We start from the raw sequence: 23,297 nt of genomic DNA, 5'->3' as shown, positions 1-23,297 counted from the left end.
CACACACACACACACACAAACATATATATATATATATATATATATATATATATATATATATATACATATACACACATACACATATACACACACACATATATATATATACATATACACATATACACATATACACACACACATGCTTTAAGGAAGGAGTTTGGGTTAAATCTTGGTCAGCAATTCCTATGCTAAGTTTCTTTCTGCTATTGTGTTCTTCCCTCATATACATTTTACTTCATTTCAGCAAAAGGAAGGTTTTAGCATCAAGGAAAATGCATAATAAAAATTTTTTTAAAGCTTTAAGGTTTGCAAAATACTTTACAAATGGTATCTCATTTTATCCTCAAAGTAACCCTGGAAGAGAGATGTTACTATTATCTTCATTTTACAGACGAGGAAACTGAAACTGGCAAAGCTTAAATGATTTGCCCACCTAGTCTTTACTTGATGGGAACTTACTTCCTGATAAGACATCTACCATTCTATCCATGGCATTACCTAGCTGAGTGAATTAACGATCAAGTGAATGAAGGAAAAGATAATTTACTAATCACTTAGCATAGCAAAGCCTGAGTTAAACTCCAGTGTTATAAACAGAAAAGGAAGACAGCACCTGTTCTCCAGAAGTTTACATCAAATGAGAGGAGATGCCACATCGATGATTCTTCAGCTCTAAGTCAAATGTAAAGGCTCACTGCTCCTTAGGATGCGATAGCATAGCAGATGGCAAATGACTTTATTTAGTGTCATTATCCTTGAAAAAATATCTCATTTTCTCAAGTTGAGCTTTGGGAGAGTGCCAAGGATTTTCTTTCTTGGTGTTTTCTTTAGCTGTGGTTCCTGAGGAGAAGAAAGACTTCCACAGTCACAGAGGAAGTTGTCAGGATATATTTCCACCAAGATCCCTTCCTTTGATTATGGCTGTAGAGAGGAGTCTAGAAGAAGAGCTGTGGAGGGATGGAGGGATGGAGGGAAAGACTCTTGGGCACAGGGTTAGGGTTAGTGCTATCTCCACTTGGGTCTGGTGGAATGTGGAAGGCATGATGAGGAAAATGGTTTAACCCACATGACACAACCCTCCTCTTGCCCCAGTTTTAGGTTAGCTTGCCTGAACAAATGGACACTTGATTCTTAGACCATAATGACAAATATTATTTAAGTGGTGTCATAAAATGTGTCTCCACAGCAAAATACCTATTCCTCCTGAATTAGTAGACATTCTTCCCTTTACTTGATCCCTTTGGTATTCCAACATTGCTAAAGATCTAAAACTTTACTGGTAAAAATAATCCTTTCAGGATTAACTGGGTGGCTCAGAGTATGCAGAGTCTGGCCTGAAAACAGGAGATCCTGGGTTCAAATCCGGGCTCAGACACATTCTAGCTATGTGACCTTGGGCAAGCCACTTAACCTGTATTGCCCAGTCCTTACAGCTCTTCTGCCTTGGAACCAATGCTTAGTATTAATTCTAAGAAAGAAGGTAAGTATAAAAAAGAAAACAAAACTAATCTTTTCTCTGGTGAAAATTGCAGCCCATCTATAACCTAACTCACATCTTTTGTAATTTTTAGATTCATAGGCTTAGTGTGGAAGAGAAATGGCAAGTCTCTTGGTCCATTTCTCTCATTGCACAGATTGGAAACTGAGCAGGGACTTTGCCTGCAGCTCAGTCATTCTCTCTTCCTGCATCATAGAGCATCCTTGCTATAAATCTTGCTTAAAAATCCTCTCTGAATTCTAGAGCATGTCTCTTAGGTTGCTCAGTTTTCATTGGGTGCTAGTATAATGTTCTGACTAGCCATCTTTTATTGCTCATTTCTGCTATATTACTACCTAGCCATCCTCTTCTCTGATCATACAAGTCCTTGACTATCACATCTGCTTATAATTTCAACAATTCATTCAGGTTGACAAAGATCACACATGGGAGTCTTCAAGAGGGAATCCTTCACACTTTAGTGCGAACTGGTTTAATTACCCTGATTTCTACTAATTGTTCTTAATGAGGATTTCTTCTCAGAGGCCACCTTAGGGATCACCTAGCTTCAATCACAATCTCTTTGTTTTACAAATTAGCAATTGAGTGAAAGAACTTCCTTTTTATTGGATAGGTATACCAGTGTCAAAGAGCATACACTGAGTGTCTCCTGTGAGCATAGATTCCACAGAGGATGGGGATATTTAAAAAGTATGAGATATGACCTCTGACCTTAATGAATGTTTATGGGAGATGTGGCATTTTTATTTAAAATACATAACTATTATAAGAAAATCTATGCTCTGGTGGCTGAGATATTGAAAATCCAAGTTGCCCTACTCCCTCTCTTAGCTAAAAAATCAATCAACACTCATGTTTTAAGTGTCTTCTATGAGTCAGGCACTGTGTTTAGGGCCAGGATTACAAAGACAAAAGGGGAACAGGAACTAATTTCCTAACACAAAGCAGATCTTGATGTAACCAATGGGAACTTATTAAAGCACTAAGAGCAGGTCTAGGTCCTACTTTATTAAAAACAGGACAATGAGAACTTGGAGAATGGTCAGGAAGCAATCACACAGAGGATTTGGAACTTGAATGACAAAGCTTATGAGAAAAGACCAAAGGAAAAGATAAGAGTGAAGAACATTTTAATAGAGATAAATAGGATGCCTATAGCTTAGGGGAGTACAATAAAATATTCTCTGATTTTTCCTCCCCTATGTTCCTTCAAGACCTTCCAGGAAGTAATCAATTATAAAATCAATCATAGATCTAAAGATGAAAGGGACCTCAGGAGGTAATTAGTCAACCTCATTTTACAGATAAGGAAACTGAGGCCCATGGAAATTAAATGACTTTGTGCAAGATCACAATATTGGGTAAGAGTCAGAGTAGTGTCTGAACCCACATTCCTGTTCTTTCCACTGTACCATGGTACCTCTTTCAATCAATGAACAAGTATATATTAAGCATCTAAAAAATGCCAGGCTAGGGATACAAATATAATAAGTAGATGACTCTCAAGGAATTTATTGATAGACAGACAGACAGACAGAGATAGATAGATAGATAGATAGATAGATAGATAGATAGATAGATAGATGAATAAATGGATAAATACAGGTTAATTTTGGGGATGTAACTAAAGGGCTCAGAAAAGCCTTCATATAGAAGGTGGCATCTGAGATGAGCTTTGAAGGAAACTAGGGATTCTAAGAACCCATGCTCAGGAGAAAATGAATTCCATTAATGAGGGTACAAATATGAAAGATGTAATATTGTGTGTGAGCAAAAACAAAGGAAAGATCAGTTTGGCTGGATCATACAATGCTAAGTTATGAAGGACTTCAAAAGTAAAACAGAGACTGGGAAGTTTGTATTTGATTCAAGAGGTAATAGGGAAACATGTGGACTCATTGGGCAAAGACTAGATATGGTCACACTTATCCTTTCATTGTATCACTTTAGTACTTGCTTAGAGAAAATTTATATGGACTCTGTTCTCATTCTATGCTGGATTGTTCACTTCTACAGAGGGAATAACTCCATCTGAAGGCTGATTAGTTTAGAAGTCCACATCTCCCCAAATGTTCTTTTCTAATATACTCTCTGATGTCCAGTGTTATTCTGGATCCCCACAGATGCCTTGGGTTTAACTTTCTGGAGAAGCCACTGAACAACAGGCAGCAGTATGAGGGACAGAGAGAGGCTCTCACTTAAAACACAAGAGTGCACATAATATCCTAAGCTTTATTCAATGCCTATCAGTCAGTTGGTGAGTAGTAAGGTCTCAAAAACAAATCCTTAGCTTTCTGTGGTTTTTGCCATTTTAAGTTATAAACAAATCTTATGAACCTCAATATCATCTATTCTTTTTAATTTTGTTTATAATATTTTTCCATGGTTCCATGATTCATGATTCTCCCCCAACCTCTGCTGCTCTCTCCTCCCAAAGCGGACAAGCAGTTCCCCTGGGTTATACATGTATCATTGTTCAAATCCTATTTCCATGTTATTCATATTTGTAGTAGAGCGATTCTTTAACATCAAAAACTTAATCACATCCCTAACACACTGCAATATACTTTTCTTTTTTTAATCAATCAATTAATTAATTAATTCATTCATTCATTCATTCATTCATTTGTTCATTTATTTATTTATTTATTTATTTATTTGTTTGTTTATTTATAAAAACCCTTACCTTCTGTCTTGGAATCAATATTATGTATTGGCTCCAAGGCAGAAGAGTGGTAAGGGTAGGCAATGGGGGTCAAGTGACTTGCCCAGGGTCACACAGCTGGGAAGTGTCTGAGGCCAGATTTGAACCTAGGACCTCCCGTCTCTAGGCTTGGCTCTCAATCCACTGAGCTACCCAACTGCCCCCGCAATATACTTCTCTAATGCATTTCTGGTTCCACAGTTCTTTCTCTGGATGAATATCATCTATTCTTAAAAAGTTAAGTGAAAAGAAAATAAAAGAGGCAAGCAATGAGTAGTAGAAACATGAACCACTGTGGCTTTCAGCCCCAATATATTTAATAAGAATATCAAAGGGATATCTCGCACCCCCAACCCCTATTAATGTCTGACAAAATGTTTTTATCATGTAAGAATGACACTTTTATTGAGATGTTTAATCAAAATAGTAAAAAAAAAGTATGAATAATTCTTAGACATCTTTCTACCAACTGATCTACCAAAGCGATCAATTGAGTGAGGACAACCAAAATAATCAAAATTTGGAAAAAAATGAATCATTTCAAACTATTGAATGGAATCAGATGATGAAATATATTGGGATTGTTTGAAAATTTTCACAATATATCTCTGGATCTAAGTATATCAGAAGAAAAAATAGGTCTCGGCATAATCATTCTAGCATCTGTTTTAAAAGGTAAGTGTTGAAAGGCTTTGTAGAACTAGAATCTTGTGCCTGTAATCATAGGTTGGCAAAGGGGAGAGGGAGGGTGCCCAGAAGGAATGTGGAACTTCCCTTTTCCAACCCATTGACCAGATTATCAGAGAGACTGGACCAATAAAACTAAGAAGTCATACATCTGGGTGCTGTGAGAGGACAAACTAGACTTGCTGAAGAAAGGGAGCTTTAGAGAACATAATCTCTTCAGGGCAGAGAGAAGGGCAACTTCAGGACTCTAAAAGTACAAAGATATATAATCTTGGAGGAACTTAAGAAGAAAAAAGGACTTCCAGGTAGTCAGAAATTGTAAGTTATCTCATTAACTTTCCAAGGCTAAACCCACCATCCTTTATATACTTCATATACTTCTGGAAGAGAGTGAGAGACTTTGGGGAGCAGGGATTTTTTTAAACCAACTATGGGCTAAAAAGCTGTGGAATATATAAGATAAAGATCCATGAGTAAAAATATTGGATAAACTTCCTAGCCCATCAGGTGATTCCTGAGAATGCTGAGGAGGCTATCCAGCCATCCTTTGGGGATATACCCAGCAATGTGAATTGGATTTGGGAAAATGGTTCCAGAGAGGGTCCTACAATAAAAACAGCTATCTTTTGTAACACTTTAAGACTTGCAAAGAAAATATCCTTTCATATATTTTGCATATGACTTTATCCTCAAAATAGCCCTCTGGGTAAGTGCCCTTTTACTTTTTTTTTAAACCCTTACCTTCCGTCTTGGAGTCAATACTGTGTATTGGCTCCAAGGCAGAAGAGTGGTAAGGGTAGGCAATGGGGGTCAAGTGAATTGCTCAGGGTCACACAGCTGGGCCCTTTTACTTTTATTTCAGAGATGAGTAAACTAAGGTTGACTTAGTTTAAGTGACTTGTCCAGCATTCTACAGAAAGCAAGTATTAGACATTGTATGTACCAATTATTTACCCAAAGATCCTGTAGAGATGTCAAAGTAAGTCTATGGTTAGTAGCTATTCCCCTTTTTTAATATCACTTTTTAAAAAAATAATAGCAGTGATGAGAGAGAGAGAGAAAGAGAGAGAGAGAGAGAGAGAGAGAGAGAGAGAGAGAGAGAGAGAGCTAACATCCTCTCTAGATGTCAGATATCCTGAGAATGACCCCACCAATGTCCTTGAAATTATGTCAACCCCACTGCAAATGATAGCCCTAGATATCCTAGGGCTACTCTGGCTATTACCCTCTCCAAGATTTCTTTGATGCTATTTCTACTACCTCATGCAATACATTGTTAATTGGAATATTGGAGCTGGCATTTGATTATTCTATTGTCATCAATAGTGACAATAGTGTGTTACAGTCATCTGGAGAGAGTTTTTCCATTTTCACCTTTTTATTGTTCCCCCTTTAAGTTTTATCCTTTAATGTTCCTAAGAAGATCTGGCTAAATTGGATCTCTGGCCAGGCTTTGTGTAACCTTGATTTCCTTCTGCAACTCTTCACTGTTTTATGCAACGACAACACTCATAATGCTGCCTCCACTCTCCAACATCCCTGCCTCTACCCACTGACATGATTCCTACCTATCACCACTTTGACACTCACCACTCTAAGAACCAACCTGGACTCTGAGTGGTGCGTCTTTGTCTTAACTTGCCTGGAAAAAAATCCTTTACAGCCAGAAGTTCCCAATCTTGCCAATAAGAGTACCCTCCTCTCTCTCTGCCCAGCTCTCCTTTACTTATCCCCATTGCTTAGTAGAACATTTAGCACAAAGTAACCACTTCATAAATCCCTTTTCTTCCCTTCTTCTACCTCTCTCCCTCCTTTCCTCCATTCCTACCTTTTTAATTTATCCTGTTCTATCTCTCTATCAATCATCTTTCATCACTCTAGCTACCAAGTTAATTATAACGTGAATGAAAATGTGAATGCTTGCTGACTCTTCTCTCCCTTTTGCCCCACATGGGTCGTTTGTGTCCAAGTATTTAGGTTTATAGATAGATAGCTGCCCACATACAAATCGAAGGCTAGATATCCTGCTAGCTAGCCAGCTATTTGGATATGATTCTATTACTAACTTCCTCTTCAAGTTTTTACAAGCAAACAAGTTCCTATGCTAAGTTGATGATGCTCTTAGTTGCCATACCAAGGAAACGAAATACTTTTTGGCTAATGTGGTTTCTCCCTTCTTAGAGTCTCATTCGGACTATTCATTAATGGTTCTTTTATTTATTTGCCATTTTTAGTGCCCAGAGTATATTTCAGTATCTCAGATTGTCACACGCCATATTTTCTGCTTATTTATACTCTTCTAATTTGGAATTTTTTTCCCTCTAATCAATGAACTAGCTGACAGTACACATACATTTGAATCAGAATTTACTCCTCTTGGGCAACCAGTCATTTCCAGGCTGTTCAACTAGACTAAATTCCTCTTCCTTCTTCTGTGTTAATGGGTATTAACATTATTTTAATGGATTATTAATGGGTATTAATATTATTCCAGCTACAAAAGCTGCAATCTATGATAAAAACATGTCTGATCCTTAGACATCAGTTTCTTGTATGCTCAATCTTATCCAATTCAACAAATATTTTTAAACAGTCATTCTATGAAGTCACTCTCCAGGGAGTTCTGTTACAAAGACCAAAAAAAAAAAAAAAAAAAAGAAGAAAAGAAATAGCGAGTTCGAATCCCTTTTGAAACCTAAAGGTCATAAGTTAGGGTTTCAGTTGGCATACTGGCATATTTGCATGAGATGGGATGCTTTGAAATTTATAGACTGGGTTTGGAGCTTTTGTCTTTCCTTCCTTCACTTCTGACTATTGAAGCAATTACATTGTAATTAGGTAATTTCTAATTTTCAAATTTTCTTTGTTAATTTTTTTTGTCCCATTGTAAGACTCGAATCTGAGTCAGCTGCCTCCAAACTCTGGCTTCATTCTCTAGATCAGAGGCATGAAACTCATGACCCAATAAGCCTCATTTCTCTGCGAAAACTCTCAGTGCTGCCCAGAATCCAATTTAAATATATTTGGGAAATGTTTAGCAAAGCAAATGAAAATTCAATAAAACATAGATAATGTTTATTTGTGATGTTTTGAGTCAAGATGTCTTCTGATCCATTCTATCTCACATCACAGCATCACACAACCATTTTGCCATATGTACAAAGTGGAATGGTAGAGGGGAAAGCATTTTAGATCTGGCATGGAAAGACCTTAGTAGAGACATGGGCTTTATTATTTCCTGTGTGACCTTGTAGCCAGTTGCTTCAAAGCCCTGGGCCTCAGCTTCCTCTTTAAGATGGGGAGTTTGCACTAGATGGTCTCTGAGGTCCCTTCCAAGGCCAAATGTATGATTCCATGACATCTCCATTTCTATACTTTTTCCTTTTAAGATAGAAGAGCTAGATGGACTTCTGAGACATATATATGGACTTGTTTATTCATGGTGGACAATACTATTGTACCAGGGGTAGGGGACACTGGGCTGTTTTTAGGATAAGCCTCAATTTCAAAGGTCATCCCAATGGTTTACTTACCACTATTCCAGTTTTTGGTTTTGTTTTGCTTTTTGCAAAGGCAAGAACCTGCCTCGCCTCTGAACTCTATGGTCAATACCAGATTTCCAGACCAAGAAGTCATGATCCTTTCCCCTTAAACAACAACAATAAAAACAAAACTGTGATTATTCCAGTGACTGAGTAATTATGATCCCAGCTGACTTGGTCTTTTCCCCTGTATTCTAAGTACCTGAAGGAAATGGTTCATATTCAGAAGTTCACATTCCCCAAAGGAGAACATTTCCATAATACCAATGGATGCTTCTCCCTCCCCTGGCTTGTAACAATGCATAGAATAAAGTATTCTTAGTTATAACAAAGTAGGTTTTCTATCTCTGAGAGCATGCTGTGCTAAGAGAACAGAAAGGTTTGGCTTAGAAAACTAAGTGCAACTTTAGGAGAAATTAGTCTTCAAACAAACAAAATTGATAGCAGGAAAATCCAAATGCCCAGAATATTATACAACTAGGATCAGAAGACAAAAAATAGAATTCTGTTTCTTTTCAAAAACTAATCCTGACCAGCCAAATGGCATAATGTTGCAGCCTTGAAATCTCTGCACATATTATTTTTCTACTGTCATGTTTTGTTATTTTATTTTTACTAGTAAATTTTACATCATAAATTGTTAGTGACTGTGTAAAATTGTAACTCTTTCTAAGTTTAGATTTTAAGTGAACAATCATAAATATTAACATTTTCTTTTTTAATGTGTTTTTTTTCTTTCTGTTTTTGTGGGAGGTAGCAAAGGAAAGGCTCAGATGAACATGATTTTCTCATCTTCTTTTTGAAAAAACAACAAAAAAAAACCCTTACCTTCCATCTTAGAATTAATAGTGTGTATTGGTTCTAAGGCAGAAGGGTAATAAGGGCTAGGCAATGGGGTTTAAGTGACTTGCCCAGGGTCACACAGCTAGGAAGTGTCTAAGATCATTAGAACCAACGATCTCCACCTCTCAGCCTGGCTCTCAACCTACTGAGCCACCTAGATGCCTCCTCTTCCTTTTACTCTGAGACTTGAAATTATCACATGTATAATAGCTTCACTGACATTCCAAAAGGTCTGAGAATTATTTTCTTTCTTTTAAAAACTACAAAGATTCTTCTCAACCACTGTCTACTACTGCAACAGATACTTCAAAGCAGAAATCGCCAACAGCTAGCAATCATTGTCAGTCATGATGTCCATCTAGTATGGCAATACGAAAGAACCTGAATAGAAGAGACTGAATTAAATGGTGTTATCATTTCATTTATTTACTGAAAACATCATTGCATCGACTAATTTACTCATTACATTGAATTCTTCAGGTGGGTCAGGAAGGTAAACCTTCTAGATAGCAAGGGTAGAGAGTCACCTGCTACAGAATACCAGAAAAATGCTCTGTTCTAAAATCTGCTCCTCCCTCATGATGCATAAAATTAAACTGTTACCAATTGATTCTTTTATGCTGAAAATTAGCCATTCTTCATGGTCCTTGTTTATTTTTAATGGAAGCACTCTTACAAAAGAACTAAATAAAACTCCAATCCTGTTTTATGGAGTACCAGGAAATCTCTGTTTCAAATTATCTTCCTTGTTGATATCTAGAATTTCACCATTGTGATTCATTTGTTTTAGACACGTTTCTCTCCATGGTCTTTTGTTATTGCTGTTAATGGGAGATTAATACAGGAAGCAAAATACATTCCTTGACATTTCAGTATGGATAAATTGACTATAGTATTTTCTTTCCTGAATAGACCTTTCCTCTTGGAGAGCAAGAGGATACTAGACTTCTTTTGGGGAGCACTCAATTCAGACAAAGGGCACTGAAAAGCTGATTATATCTTTGTCACATCCCCCTCCCCACACACTCTGGATCAGCCCTAAAGTTAATAAAATTTAGGTAAAATTCTTCCTTTTGTAGAGGGAGGAAGCATTATTTCCTGGAAAGAGCAACAGATTTGAAGTCAGAGAACCCAAGTCCCCCCTCTGTCACTTAATAATTAGGAGATCACAAGCAAGACAGTTAATCTATGTGGGCCTCAGTTTCCTCATCTGTAAAAATGAGGTGGGAGACTAATAGTCTGAGGTACCTTCTTTCTCTAGTTCTCTAATCTCTGTGATTCAGCTATGATGTATGATAAAGGGATGCCAACTTCCGACTTCCCTGGATGAAGGATTAAAGGGGCCAGCAACTAACTCATGGTGGGGCAATTGGTTACCAGGAACTCTGCAATAATCAGTTTCTTTCTTTTTTTTTTCTTTCTCTCTCTCCTTTGCCTTGTAGTTTCTGCTTTGCGGCATTTGTGGAATTCTGTGCGCCAAAAAAAAGTCCGGACTTGTTGTAAGTTTTTGCATGATTTGTTCTGTATCTCCTCAGTGCCCCAGGGTTGACTGGCCTCATGTCTTTGGTGGCTTCTTTGGGATGTAATGAGGGCAAAGAAGCAAACCCACCCAGTCTGCTCTTCATCCCAGAAAAAACAGTGGAGTCTCTGGCTGGCAGCATAAGAGGGAAAGCTTGAATGGGCTCTTTAAATAGCCCTAGAACAGAACTTCCGATGCTGGTAGCAATGCCAACTTATCATCTCCCAGTTTATAGACTGCAGGCACGTCACGTGAGTCCTCACAGCAATGAGCCAAAGCAATTAGCCAGAGTCCCGGGGAACTTTAACTGCTTAACTACAGACCTGGACCTAAGGGATCCCAACTGGCTTTGATTGCAAACCTAATTTTGCAAGTGGGCACCCTGCAGCCATCAAAAGTTTGGCTGGTTTTGACTTTTCTTTTTTTAGTTCAGCTTGATTTTAACACCCTGCATGACTCTTTTAAGTTCTGAGCCCTGAACGCTCCATGTCTAAAGTGCTTACAGATGTTCCTCTTGCTGAGGTTGAATGCCGGGGATGGCAGGGGACCTTAGACTGGAGAAAGTACCGCTGAGTGGACGTTCATCTGGGTACACGGGGCTCTGCACATGCCTGATGGCCAAGTCCTGCTGCCTTCTGTGAGATTTTAGATGAGGCCAGAAAATGGAGGAGGGATGGCAGAATCTCCATAACACAAGTTGCTTTGGAAAAACAAAGCACAATGAAATCGGTTTTGCAAATTGGTCATAAACCCCAAGGAGTTAGAATGAGAAAAGGGATTTTCCTCAGAGATAGCCACACATTCTATTGATGGTGGCCAGGGATAAGATAGGGGCAAAAGACCAGAAGACATGAGTATCATCCCTCAGAGATAGCCACACATTCTATTGATGGTGGCCAGGGATAAGATAGGGGCAAAAGACCAGAAGACATGAGTATCGTTTGGGTCTGTTTACTTGATCTCTTGACAGGTTGCTCCTCTGTGAGACAAGCAGTATGTGACAGAGGAAAGAGCTCTGTCATCAGGGTGAGAGGAACTGGGTTCAAATTCTGTCTCATGTGTGTGCTACTTGTGTCGCTTTGGGCATGTCACTTCATCTCCCTGTGCCTCAGTTTTCTCCCTTGTAAAATGAAAGTGTTGGAATTGGAATAGACAATATCTGAAGCCCTACCTAGAGATCTATAGTAGACCAGAGCACCACTGGCATAAAATGTTCCCACTTCCACTAGACACTTAGAATGGATATAAGAGGAATGTTGACAAAGACTAATAAGACTCTCCCAAAAAAATGTGCCCTTAGGGGAAATCAAAGTTCAAGCTCAGAAACTTGTCCTTCCCCATCATCATGTAATCTCACTACCATCTCTCCTTCAGCCTTCCATGACACTGACTTTATAGTTGTGCTATTTTGGGGGCTGGGATGGCAAAGCCAAAAGGAGATGATCTTCCTCTTTATGACACCATTTATTTTAAAAAATCAGGTAATAGCTTCATCCTTAAGCCTTGGTCATTACCTCCAGTAATGTTCAGAAAAAAATCTATTCCACAGATTATATTGCCATCTTCTCTTCTGTTGCTTCCTTAACTAAGAAGATTGTCATGAAAATGATGGACTTATGTGCCAAGCTCTGGTACGGAGGATAAATTAGGAGAGAAATTCTCAGAAGCACTAAATTAGATCCTCCACATCCAGCATGTCAGAGTGAAAAGGGCTGTCAGTGTAATTCTAGGCAAGTCACTTAACCACCCTGTGTCTCAGTATCTTTACCTGTAAATGGGATTGTCCTATGGATTCTAATTTTCTTCTAAGCTCTAAATCTATTATCTTATCCCACTCATAGATGGTACCATTAATTCCCCTTTCCCATTTGGTTTTTTTTATCTTACATTGATATCTTGGTGGATTGGATTAATCCAATGATAATTAAGTGCCTCCTACATGTGATTCTGCACACTTGCATTTGTTTAGAGAAAGATGATTTTTTTCAATGGACCCCTTATTTCCTTAGCCATGAAGGAACTCCCTGAACCAATGTAGATCAGAACCTGTTTTGCTAGATATAGTTCAAGATTCACTACTACCAACTTGGGACAATGAGAGGTTCAACATCATGCCTAGTATCCCACAGCCATTATGCCAAAGAGGATGGACTTGGGGTGCTGTCGTCAAGGGCTTTACATTATGCTGGAGTGGAGGCTTATGACAACAGCTCAGGTACAGTTAAATGTTTTGCAAGGTATGGAGAGAAGGGACCAAAATATGATTCACAAAAAGGAATCTAGGAAGATTTGAGCCAAGAGTCCACTTCCATCTGTGAGACTAAGAGTCAGGAGCTTATGTAAGTGTTAAAATTAATGGTTTGGCTAAATATATGAAAATTACAAATATTTTTATTTATAAAAGAGATGAAAAGAGTGAAATACAAAAGGATAGAAAAGAGAACCTATTCAATTAAATATTGTTTCAGTGCTTGGCTCAGCCAGGACTTGCTAACCTTCATTCCAAATTAAACTCTCTCCAGAAGACAGGAAGGGAAAGCCAGCTATCCACTCACCCAAGATAATGACTGGACCTGAAGGTGACTCCTGAGGCCTACTTTCTTCTTTGAGTGGACCTTGTTTTTGAAGCCAACTTCCTTCTTGGAGAGACTCTCTTCTTGGAATTCACTCTCTCCTTCTTGGAGTGACTCTTTTCTTGGAATTCACTACCTACTAGCCTCCTTCACCAGTACCCCTGCTGAGGGATCTTCATGGCTTACATGGTGGTTTCCTGTCTCTGCCCCTTTTCATGGGGGTCAATCACAGTTTCCAAATTGTCTGAGTTGTCACCTTTGGATTCACACCTTTCTGAGTGTGTGAACTCTTAAATGACTGGCTGTTTTGAGTTTTGGGGGAAAGGTGGAGCTCTCCAAGTATCTTGCTGGCTTCTCACCTAGCATCAAGTAAGGTGTGGACTCACTAAATGTTTTGTGAGTGCATCCACCTAGTTCAAGCTTGTGTTAATTCAATCAAAAGGTAGACAAAGGAGAGCCAATCTTGTCCTCACAGTCTAGTGGAGTACGAAGTAGGAGTACTTAAGTTATTGTCAAAAGTTTTAACTCCAACTGGGCAAAGAGAACAAAAGATTCTCTTTTCACAACTGTGAACTCAAAAGATAGCCAAGAATTCCCTTTGACACTTAGATGGTGTGTTCACAGGTTACCCAAAAGCATTGTTGTGAGGATCAAATGAGATAGCATGTATAAAATGCTTTGCAAATCTCAATGTTCTTATAAATGCTCTCCAGTGGGAAGGGGGTCACAGTGGGATTGGAGGGACTGACTAAATAAAGCATGATCTATGGACTCAGAAGGCAAACTCCATCTAACTCACAAAGCTGATGCTGGCTTCATTCTCATTTATAATCCTAGGAGAGTGACTACACTTCAGAGTCTACTTCCAGTGACTTATCAACAGTATGTTCCACCAAAACCTGCCTCAGTTATATTGGTTCAAGGCAACATTATCAGTTAGGAAGCAGCATGGTATCATAGATACATATTGAACCTGGAGTTAGCAAAACCTGAGTCCAAATCCCCCATCTGAAATTACCTATGTGACTCTGGGCAACTCACTTCATCTTTAAGACAATCTCCCTCACATGATTTTTACAAATCTCAAAAAAGTATACCTGTAAAGTGCTTGGAATAAACATGAAGCCTCAGTTTCAAACTTTAAAGCAGCTCTAATTTTTATTAATTGGGCTTAATATGCCTGGGAAATCAGTGGCGTCCTGGAAATGTTGGTCAAATACTTTACTAATTTTTCAAATCTAGATGGACAGCAACAGAAACTGCACTTGAAAACGTAGTAGCCTAGGATAGAGAATTCTCTTAAAGCCAAGAAATGTTGGCTTCAGGACCCTTGAAAGTCACTAAACGTCTTAGTATTCTAGACTCTAATTTTCAGGGAAAAAAAGTGTCAACCTGCACCTATGGAGGAAGTTTACTGACCTGGGAGTTCCCAATCCCTATCAATAAGGTATATTATTTGTGAGTCCTGAATCAAATTTAGCCATAGAGTCACCATATGTAAGAGTTAAGAGGAACCCTTGGAATAATCTTGTCCAGTATTCCACCCATCGAAAGAATCCCCTACATAGCGTTTAGCATCTTGTTATGTTCTTAAATGATAGCAAGCTTTCCATTTCCTTTAAATAGGACTGAAAGCATCTTTGCTTCACTTCACTGGGGGATACTGTTGACAAGTCACTGGTAGTGGACTCTGACATGTAATCGCTCCCACTAGGATTAGAAATGAGAACTAAGAAATCAGCAGCTTTGTGAGTTAAACATCATTTGATACCAGGTCCTCATTGGACAATACTGGTGAGGTATAGTTACTCAATCAACTATTGATTCACACTGTTATTATCACCCAGGTAGCATTGATCAGGCTTGTTCACGTGCCTATCAGGGCAGAATTTCTTTAAAAATATCTTGAGATTCTTGAGATACCTAGGAGAGTACCTGCCATAGAACTGGCTTCTTATAATGGCTTCATAATTTATCGATTGCTAAAAGCAAGATGCACAATGTTTCCAGGATTTCTTTGATCCACAGAGAACTCTCTCCAGTAAAGGAAATGAGGTTAGTTTGATGTGAATTCTTAGTGAGCCCAAGCTCATTCCTAGTGATTGCTATTTCATTTTCTAGTGCTAACAGTGTCTAGTGTCTAATTTCACAAAAATCTAATTGATCTGTTGTTTCTGGAGCCCATCTCATCGCTGCTTTGCAAAAACTGAAACTCCATCTGGCCATTCCCAGATCTGGGTTTTCAGTCCACTTTCACCACTTACTTCAATTTACTCCCCTTCACTCACTCTCTGTTCCAGTTAAACTGCCTCATCTGCTATTCCCCAAGCTGAGCATTCCTTCTCCTCCACTCTCCTCTTTCTCCATGCCTTTGCACAAACCATTTTTCACTTTTGGAATTCATTCCCACCTCATCCCCTCACCCCCTTTTTAGAATCCTCAGTTTTCTCCAAGGCTCATGTCAGGTGCCTCCCGTAGCAAATTATTTCTGATCCTCCCAGGGGTTAGTGCTCTCACCCCTCTGAGATTACGTAGTTTTTGACTTTCTGGGCAAGTGTTGTTTGCCCAGAGTTGGGCATAAACTTCTGATGGCAGGCACTGGTTTGTGTTGGGCTTTATATTCTCAATACCTAGCACAGTGCCATGATAGAACAGAAGCCTGGTAAACGTTTGCTGAATTTAACCAACTGGATTCTGACCAGGTAGGAATGTGCTTAAACATAGAAGCATATATGAACATATGATTGTATATATGTACATATGTGCACACAAGCACACATGTACATATGCATATATTAAAGAATTTACAGCAACTGCTTCACGATGATTTTCATTTACTATTTACTAATTTTAAATTCAGTCACATGTTGAGCATTGATTAATCTCCCATGAAAGTTCTGAAGAAGAGACAGTCTTCCTTCAAGATGAAGTCTGAAGAATATGGTCTCATACTGTATAAAAGATATTTCAGATTCAATATGGCAGTTATCATCCTCCCCAAGCATCCCTCCTTTTTCCTATTAAACAGAACCTCCCAGAGGGCAAAGACCATCTCGTTTTCTTATATTTGTTTCTCCAGCACTCAGCACCTTGTTGGGCAAACAGCAAGTGCTTAAGGAATGCATTCTTATTCAGTTGTCAGTAACTATGTAGTAAGTGTCAAAGGAAAAGACAGTCCTGCTCTCAAGGACCTCACAGTCTCATCCATTCATTTGATTTTCTTTTGCCTTTCTTTGGATAATATCCCACCCCCAGATACTATGCAGACCCACTGGATAAAAAATACCCCAACTGTCTTTCTCCCTTGATTTCCCTTGGCCACTAGCTCTCTTTAACTTTCAGACCACCCAGACTCCTTGGGGTAAAGCCACTTGATCATAAAACTTGGATGAGTTGAGACTCACCAACTACAGACCTTGGAGTAAGATGGAGGACTGTACGGTGTACTGACCACACTGGCCAGCTAGGCACTAACATGGTACCTGCTGATGCTCCTAGGACTTCTGGGCCTTGCCATCTGTTCTAAGGCTCAACGTGTTTATTTGAGCTATTCCTCCAAATTAGAGTGTGATCTCCTGGAGAGCAGGGGTTACGTGATTTTTTCAGTTTGTATTCCCAGCTTTAAGCACAATGCTTGGCACATAGTGCTGGGTGACTCCTTATTTGTTTCCATTCATTCATTTGTAAAATGCCTTCCGAGTCACATTTTCTCCCCATATTTGTCCAACATCCTTTCTCTTATTTCTCAACAGATGATCCTTTTTTCGGCTTGCTGCATCTGTGGGCTAATTGGCGGCATCTTGAACTTCCAGTTCCTCCGAGCAGTCACCAAGAAGACGTCCTCCCTGTACCCACTGCGCCTGGCTTCCATGTCTCTTGCCTGCATTGGGATTGGGGGCTGTACGCTTTCCTCTTGGCTTACTTGCCGCCTGGCAAGCTACGAACAAAGACGCATGTTCTCTGAACGAGAGCATTCCTTGCACCATTCCCACGAAATGGCAGAAAAAGTGAGTTCTGGGCCGGGCCCCATCACTGCCCATATTTGTTGAAGGGTGCACTCTGCGGCTGGGGGAACCTGCTGCCACTTTTAGATGAGAAAATGTCTGGGACACCCATGTCGGCCATCATCCACTAGAGACTTAGTCCTGCTGGATTGGTGAGAGCTATTTGTCAATATTGTATCTTTGCACTTCATGGTTATACTCATTTCTGCACAATTCTCTGGCATCTCTGTCTATTCAGAGACACGGGCCTAAAAGGAGCATTTCCCAAATAAAGGAGTGCTTTTGTAATTTGAATTCTCATGTGTCACACGGGGGCAAACAGAGTTCCTGGAATATCCTCTGTTCACTGACATCGGTTCAGGAAAGACGATAAATTCCCTTCTTCTCCTTTTACTCTAACTTTTCATCTTGTGGCTTGCAATGATATAAATCAGATCTACACATATAAAAATAGCTAAGGAGGGAAAGAAAGAATGCCTTTTTGACACAGATATCAAGATAAACCCACAGGACCTGGATTCCAATCCTATACCATTCATTTACTAGGTGAATGTAGCTAGGTGATATCATGGGTAAGGTGCTATTCCTTGAGTCAGGAAGATCTCGGTTTAAATCTGACGATCTTGGGCAAATTTATTTACCCTTACCACCTCCTTTTCTTAGTAGTAATATCACCTATCTACCAGGTTAAACATAAAATGAGCTAATATTTGTAAAGGCTTTTGTAAACCTTAAAGTGCTATAAAATTCTAGCAATTAGTAGTCACATTTGGTAGGTGTATAAGGTATGTTATATCCTTATATCCTACCATATCCTCATAATTAAAAGGAAGACGGTGGCCTTTTGAGGTCCTCTCAGCTGTCAATTATCTCTTGGTCCTGTGGAATATTTTCTTTGCTCCTTACCTGATTGATTGACCTATTTCTGGTGCCTTTACTGAATGTTAAAGAACTTGACGGGTTATTTTAGAAAGTCCCCTTTAGTGGGAGCCACTAATGGCCTTGCATAACAGAAGAACAAGTCACTTTCTGTATTTCTATTGAATGTAGCCCACATCGCTCCAATCTGCTCTAGCTGCTAGACTGCTTGAGAGCAGGTACATTGCTTTTAACAAAAGAAAATCCAGAAAAGAAATTCTCATATTGTCACTCATATTGCATCATAGAGGGGAAAATGTCAAAATTTAGGGCAAAAGAAAGAATAAACTGCTCCTTTACCAACTTAATTTGTCATTTCAGAGAGGAAAGGAGGGCTGGAAATGCGGTCATTTATTCTTGAAGTTTTACATGAGTTTTCCTTTATGGTATAGCTTTGAAAGGAAAATCAAGGGGAGATGACTGAAGGGTCCAAATTCCTACAATTTCAAACCTATTGACATGAGTCCTCCAAAAAGAAATTCATTTTTGACTTAACAGGCTTTTCAAATGGACAGAGGTGGACCAGTAGAAGCAGTTGCCCATGATCTAACAAATGTTGGCAATGTCTTGCCCTACAGATAATTTCTCATTCATGATACTGGCTGTCTTGTGCTTTACATATGTATGTATAATTTGTACATAATTGATACTAGCATGATTTAGCCATGTTTTATATGTATATGTCTGTGCGATATTTACCATATGATTATTATATTTATATTAGAGATTGAGGGCTATTGAAATAACCGACTTGCCCAGCTGCCCGGTGGTGCCCCCGACACCAGAGTTACCTACAAGGTACGCTAAATTGTAGGGAGTTACCATGTTGTTGTGTCACACCAGGTAGTACTTGCCTTTCAGAGGGCATCATGAAGACAGCCAATCAGCACGGGCTGATGCTGTGATGTCGTTTCTGCAGGGGCCGCTTCCAGAAGTACCACTTCGAGGAAGTGATGTCCTTCTCCATGGCAGTCTTGCTGCTTGAAAGTCGGTTGAATATTGTCAATATTCGGCCTATCTGGAGGCATCCAAGCACACTTCTGTTTGGATGATTCGTGCCTGTTCTAATTTTTACTGCATCATATCTCTAGTTTAGAACCTTCATGCCTAAGTTCTCCATTTGATGTTAGTACAATAATTATGTCAGGATATAGAAGAATTGTCTATGTCTCTCATGACAAAATTTCACTTCATAACCTGGTTCGATGTTAATACAGTGAAAGCTCTCTTAAGGTATTCCCAGTTTTAAAGTCTTCCTATATGATATATTTTTAAAATAAATTCCATATGAAGGATAGAGAAAAATAGAGTACCCATTTCTACTTTCACTAACATAATTGAAACTATGAACATTTTATTTTTACAGATATAAGTAGGTCTCTTTCAGTTTATTTGGAAAGAATTACATATGTGCAAATAGGCAGCTTGACCTTGACCAAATGGGAATATGATTATCTTTCTTCTCTTAGACATGCCTACCTAAAAGACCATCTAAACGCAAAGTGGAGCTCACTACCTTCTTCTTAGTTGGTCTAGTAGGTCTGAGAGAAGGTGATATAACTGAAAGAAAAATAAGATTTTTTTCCTATAGAAAGGTTTCCAAAATAGTTTAAACCATTCAATTTTTAAAGACATTTTATCAGTTCGTATGTATATTATTCCTTTTCCGATTTTTTGTTTAATTGAGAAGCTGATGTTCAAAAGAAGGAGAGGACAAGAAAGTCTGCAGTCCTTGCTTCTGAAAAGTTAGGATTTTGAGCATTTCATTTGTTTGTAAAAGGGGTGAGAAAGGAGAATTATTTCTGAAGAGGTCAAGCTGAATTTATTGTTGGTGAATAATGGTTGAGAGGGGACTCTTCCCAAGATCAGTTTTACAAATTGCGATGTTATCTTTCAGAGATCCGGCCACCATTTGGTCATTTCTGGTGACCACCTAACTTGTACCTTACTTCCTTTCCCCTGAAAACTCAGAAATCCAGCTTTTGTAATAGGCTTGAATTTGAGAAATATGGTGTAGGACTTTTGTCCTAAAAATCTTCTCAATTCAAGTTATTTGACCTCTGTGAGCCTCAGTTTCCTGATATGTACAATAAGAGTTTTGGACTCATGGTCTCCCAAATCTAGACCCCAGTGAGCCTATGATTCTCTTCTAAGGGCTAGAGTTTCAAGAAAATATTTTCTCTTATTCTTGGAGACTTTCTGGTCTTTATGGCCATCGGTTAATATGGCTCCTTGTGAAGATAACTTATTGGACCATGAATTCAATAGGAATGAAGGGAAGATTTTAGGATAATTTGTTGAAAACAGGACAGAAGAAGCCTTGGAGTGTGGTAGGATCTTCATAGAGGGAAGAGGGGGCAAGAAATATGAAGTAGAAGAATATTAAAATATCAGATTCCTAGTCACTATTTCTGAAAAGAAAATAAGCCTTTCAGAATTTCCTTGTGTGTTGAGAGGAGGGAGCTCAAGAAAGACTAAAACCTCATCTCCTTTCCCCTCCATCTTATCCACCACTGATTTCTCCCACGTAGACAAAATGGCAAATTTTCAGGAAGTTTGAATTTTTTAAAAGACATTTCAAACCACCTCTCTCCAGGTGCCTCTCCCCCAGCTCCTTTTTTCAATGCACCTTCAGACAGACTGAATAAAAGTCCTAACAGTCAACCATGAAGAATGATCTTGTATGGGTATCATTTTCTTCTGTCCCTTTACAAAAGGGCCTGTCTAGGAGAAGAGAGGGAGTGTGTGTGTGTGTGTGTGTGTGTGTGTGTGTGTGTGTGTGTGAGTGTGTGTGTGTGTGTGTGAGTGTGTGTGTGTGTGTGTGTGTGTGTGTGTGTGTTGGGGATCATTATTCTGAGTATTTGTGAAGAGGTCCTTCATGTGCCAATTGGTACTTGTCTGAAAATACACATGAGATATGTTTAACAGGAAGCCAAATGTTTAGACAAGTAAATAAGACTTTTTTTTCCTATCCTTCTTATAGCCCAAAGCCATGTACAGTGCGGCTCATGGTTGTAAAAGCTCCCTCATATAACACAAATTAGTCCACTTATAAGCTTTAGATGAAAACTCTTTCTTTTGGATCATCCAATGGGTCTCTATTTTCATTTCCTTCCTCAAAGGCTTTGCCCTAGTCAGGTGTCCTTAGTAACTGGTCTTTTAAAAAAGCATTTTAAGAGAGTTTTTACTGCATCCTAGTCTTATGAGAAAAAAGTCTTTCCTTTCAAGCTGCTGGCTCAAACCTGAGCCCCTGTTGTTAATAGCCCATAGTGACTCCAAAATAACCAATAGTCCAGTCTTCATTTCCCTATTCTAGGCCTCAGTTTCCTTAGCTATAAAATGGATGGGTTGACTTTCATGATCTCAAAATTGTCTCATAAAATAAATCATCCAATGTATTCTGTGCCTACAGTGTCCAGCAAATAGTTGCTGCTTTGATGGAGTTTCCTTCTATCATCCTCTGGTGGTCTTTTGCCTTTTCCCAATGGAAAGGACACAGAGTCTCTGTGGCAAAGTTGCCATCCCAACTCGTATTTTCTATAGCCTTTGTTGGCAAACTCAGGAGAAAGGTTCAAGATAGGAACAAATCTGGATATTGGGTCCATTTTGTCTTTGGATCTTTCTAAATTATATTGAGGTAGAAGCCAGGAGAGAAAGGTTTGACAAACCCTATGGACTTAGTTCTCTCTCTCAGAGTGCTAGTCTAGCATCTATCATCAGTTCGAAGCACCATGTACTATCACCCATTTAAAGGCCACCTCCCTAAAAAGGGGAAATTAGTCAATTTTTCAAAGTTCTTTGAAATTTCTGCCAAAAAAAAAAAAAACATTAAGGGGGCAGCTGGGTAGCTCAGTGGATTGAGAGTCAGGCCTAGAGATGAGAGGTCCTGGGTTCAAACCCGGCCTCAGCCACTTCCCAGCTGTGTGACCCTGAACAAGTCACTTGACCCCCATTGCCCACCCTTACCACTCTTCCACCTAGGAGCCAATGCACAGAAATTAAGGGTTTAAAAAATGTTAAAAAAAAAAAAACATTAATTAAATTAATTTCTTCCATATAAATGCATTTCGATTAATTCATTTTCTTTCTCTAACAGGAAATGACAGACAATATGAGCAATGGAGGGCCTCAACTAATATTTAATGGAAGAGTATAACACATTTTTAAAACATTGAAATTTTTTTCTTTCTTTCGGATTTCCATCAGGAAAGGATATACCAAAGGACTCTTCCAATATGGAAACACCGTCGGCTTTACTGCCAGGTTTCTGAAGTTATGAAACTTCCTGGCACAATTCCCTCTTGAATTTTCACTGACATTTCTCTTCCTGGATTTGGCCACATGTATCTCTCCATTTCTTTCTATTGGGCTCACAACTTTCCAAGAGTGTCCTCATGAGGGCTTTCACATCAGCTGTTCATACCACTTCCGTGAAGACTTTTAGGAAGGTGGAATATGGGAAATAAAAATTGGTTACAATATGGCCTAAAACATACTTTGACTAGTAGGTGAAGTAGACAAGGGAGAGAGAAAGGTGGATCTTGCCTACGTTTAAGTCTCAATGTACAAATTAAAAGAATGCCCGTCTCCTGATGATATTTCTGCTCTGAACAATGAAAGGCTGCAAGATCACCCTGACTCAAAATCTCAGCCATGCCTTGTTGTAAAAAGCAAAACAAATTGTAAATATCTCCAATTTGTGGATTCATCATATTTCATAATTTATTCATAAAATAAGATAAATAAAATGAACCCTAAATTAGAGGTAAAGTGATTTTTTTTCTTTTCATAAAGAATACTAGTCAGCATGATAGCCTTAAATTGTTTGTGCAATGGTGGGAGAGTTTGCCAAATGATCAGGATTTTCCAAAACCTATATTGTCTTTCGTCAGGCTGTACAGGAGAATCTGTAGGCCCATAAACAATGTCTCTGACTATAGATAAGTGTGTGTACATATATACTGTAAATACAGAAAAAAATATATAGCATATATTTATAACATACCTGT

The 23,297-nt window shown here is 38.8% G+C and overlaps 1 protein-coding gene across 3 annotated transcripts in view; it reads left to right on the top strand.

Annotated features, from left to right (window-relative positions):
* TMEM196 (transmembrane protein 196) overlaps positions 1 to 22,567 on the top strand; it is a 71,509-nt gene extending 48,942 nt beyond the window's left edge. For 2 of the 3 annotated variants that reach the window (XM_044678403.1, XM_044678401.1), the window contains exons 2-4: positions 10,717 to 10,773; positions 17,119 to 17,373; positions 22,385 to 22,444. In XM_044678403.1, coding sequence (XP_044534338.1) covers positions 10,717 to 10,773; positions 17,119 to 17,373; positions 22,385 to 22,444 — 372 coding nt within the window. Of the gene's footprint in view, positions 1 to 10,716; positions 10,774 to 17,118; positions 17,374 to 19,012; positions 19,087 to 22,384; positions 22,445 to 22,494 lie in introns of those variants that run through there. The other variant, XM_044678400.1, reaches the window with a different exon arrangement.
* Positions 22,568 to 23,297: the final 730 nt, after the last annotated feature.

This window comes from Gracilinanus agilis, chromosome 5, assembly GCF_016433145.1.
Source record: "Gracilinanus agilis isolate LMUSP501 chromosome 5, AgileGrace, whole genome shotgun sequence".
Lineage (NCBI taxonomy): Eukaryota > Metazoa > Chordata > Mammalia > Didelphimorphia > Didelphidae > Gracilinanus > Gracilinanus agilis.
The sequence above is the reverse complement of the archived record's forward strand: the minus strand, read 5'-3'. Positions and strand labels throughout refer to the sequence as shown.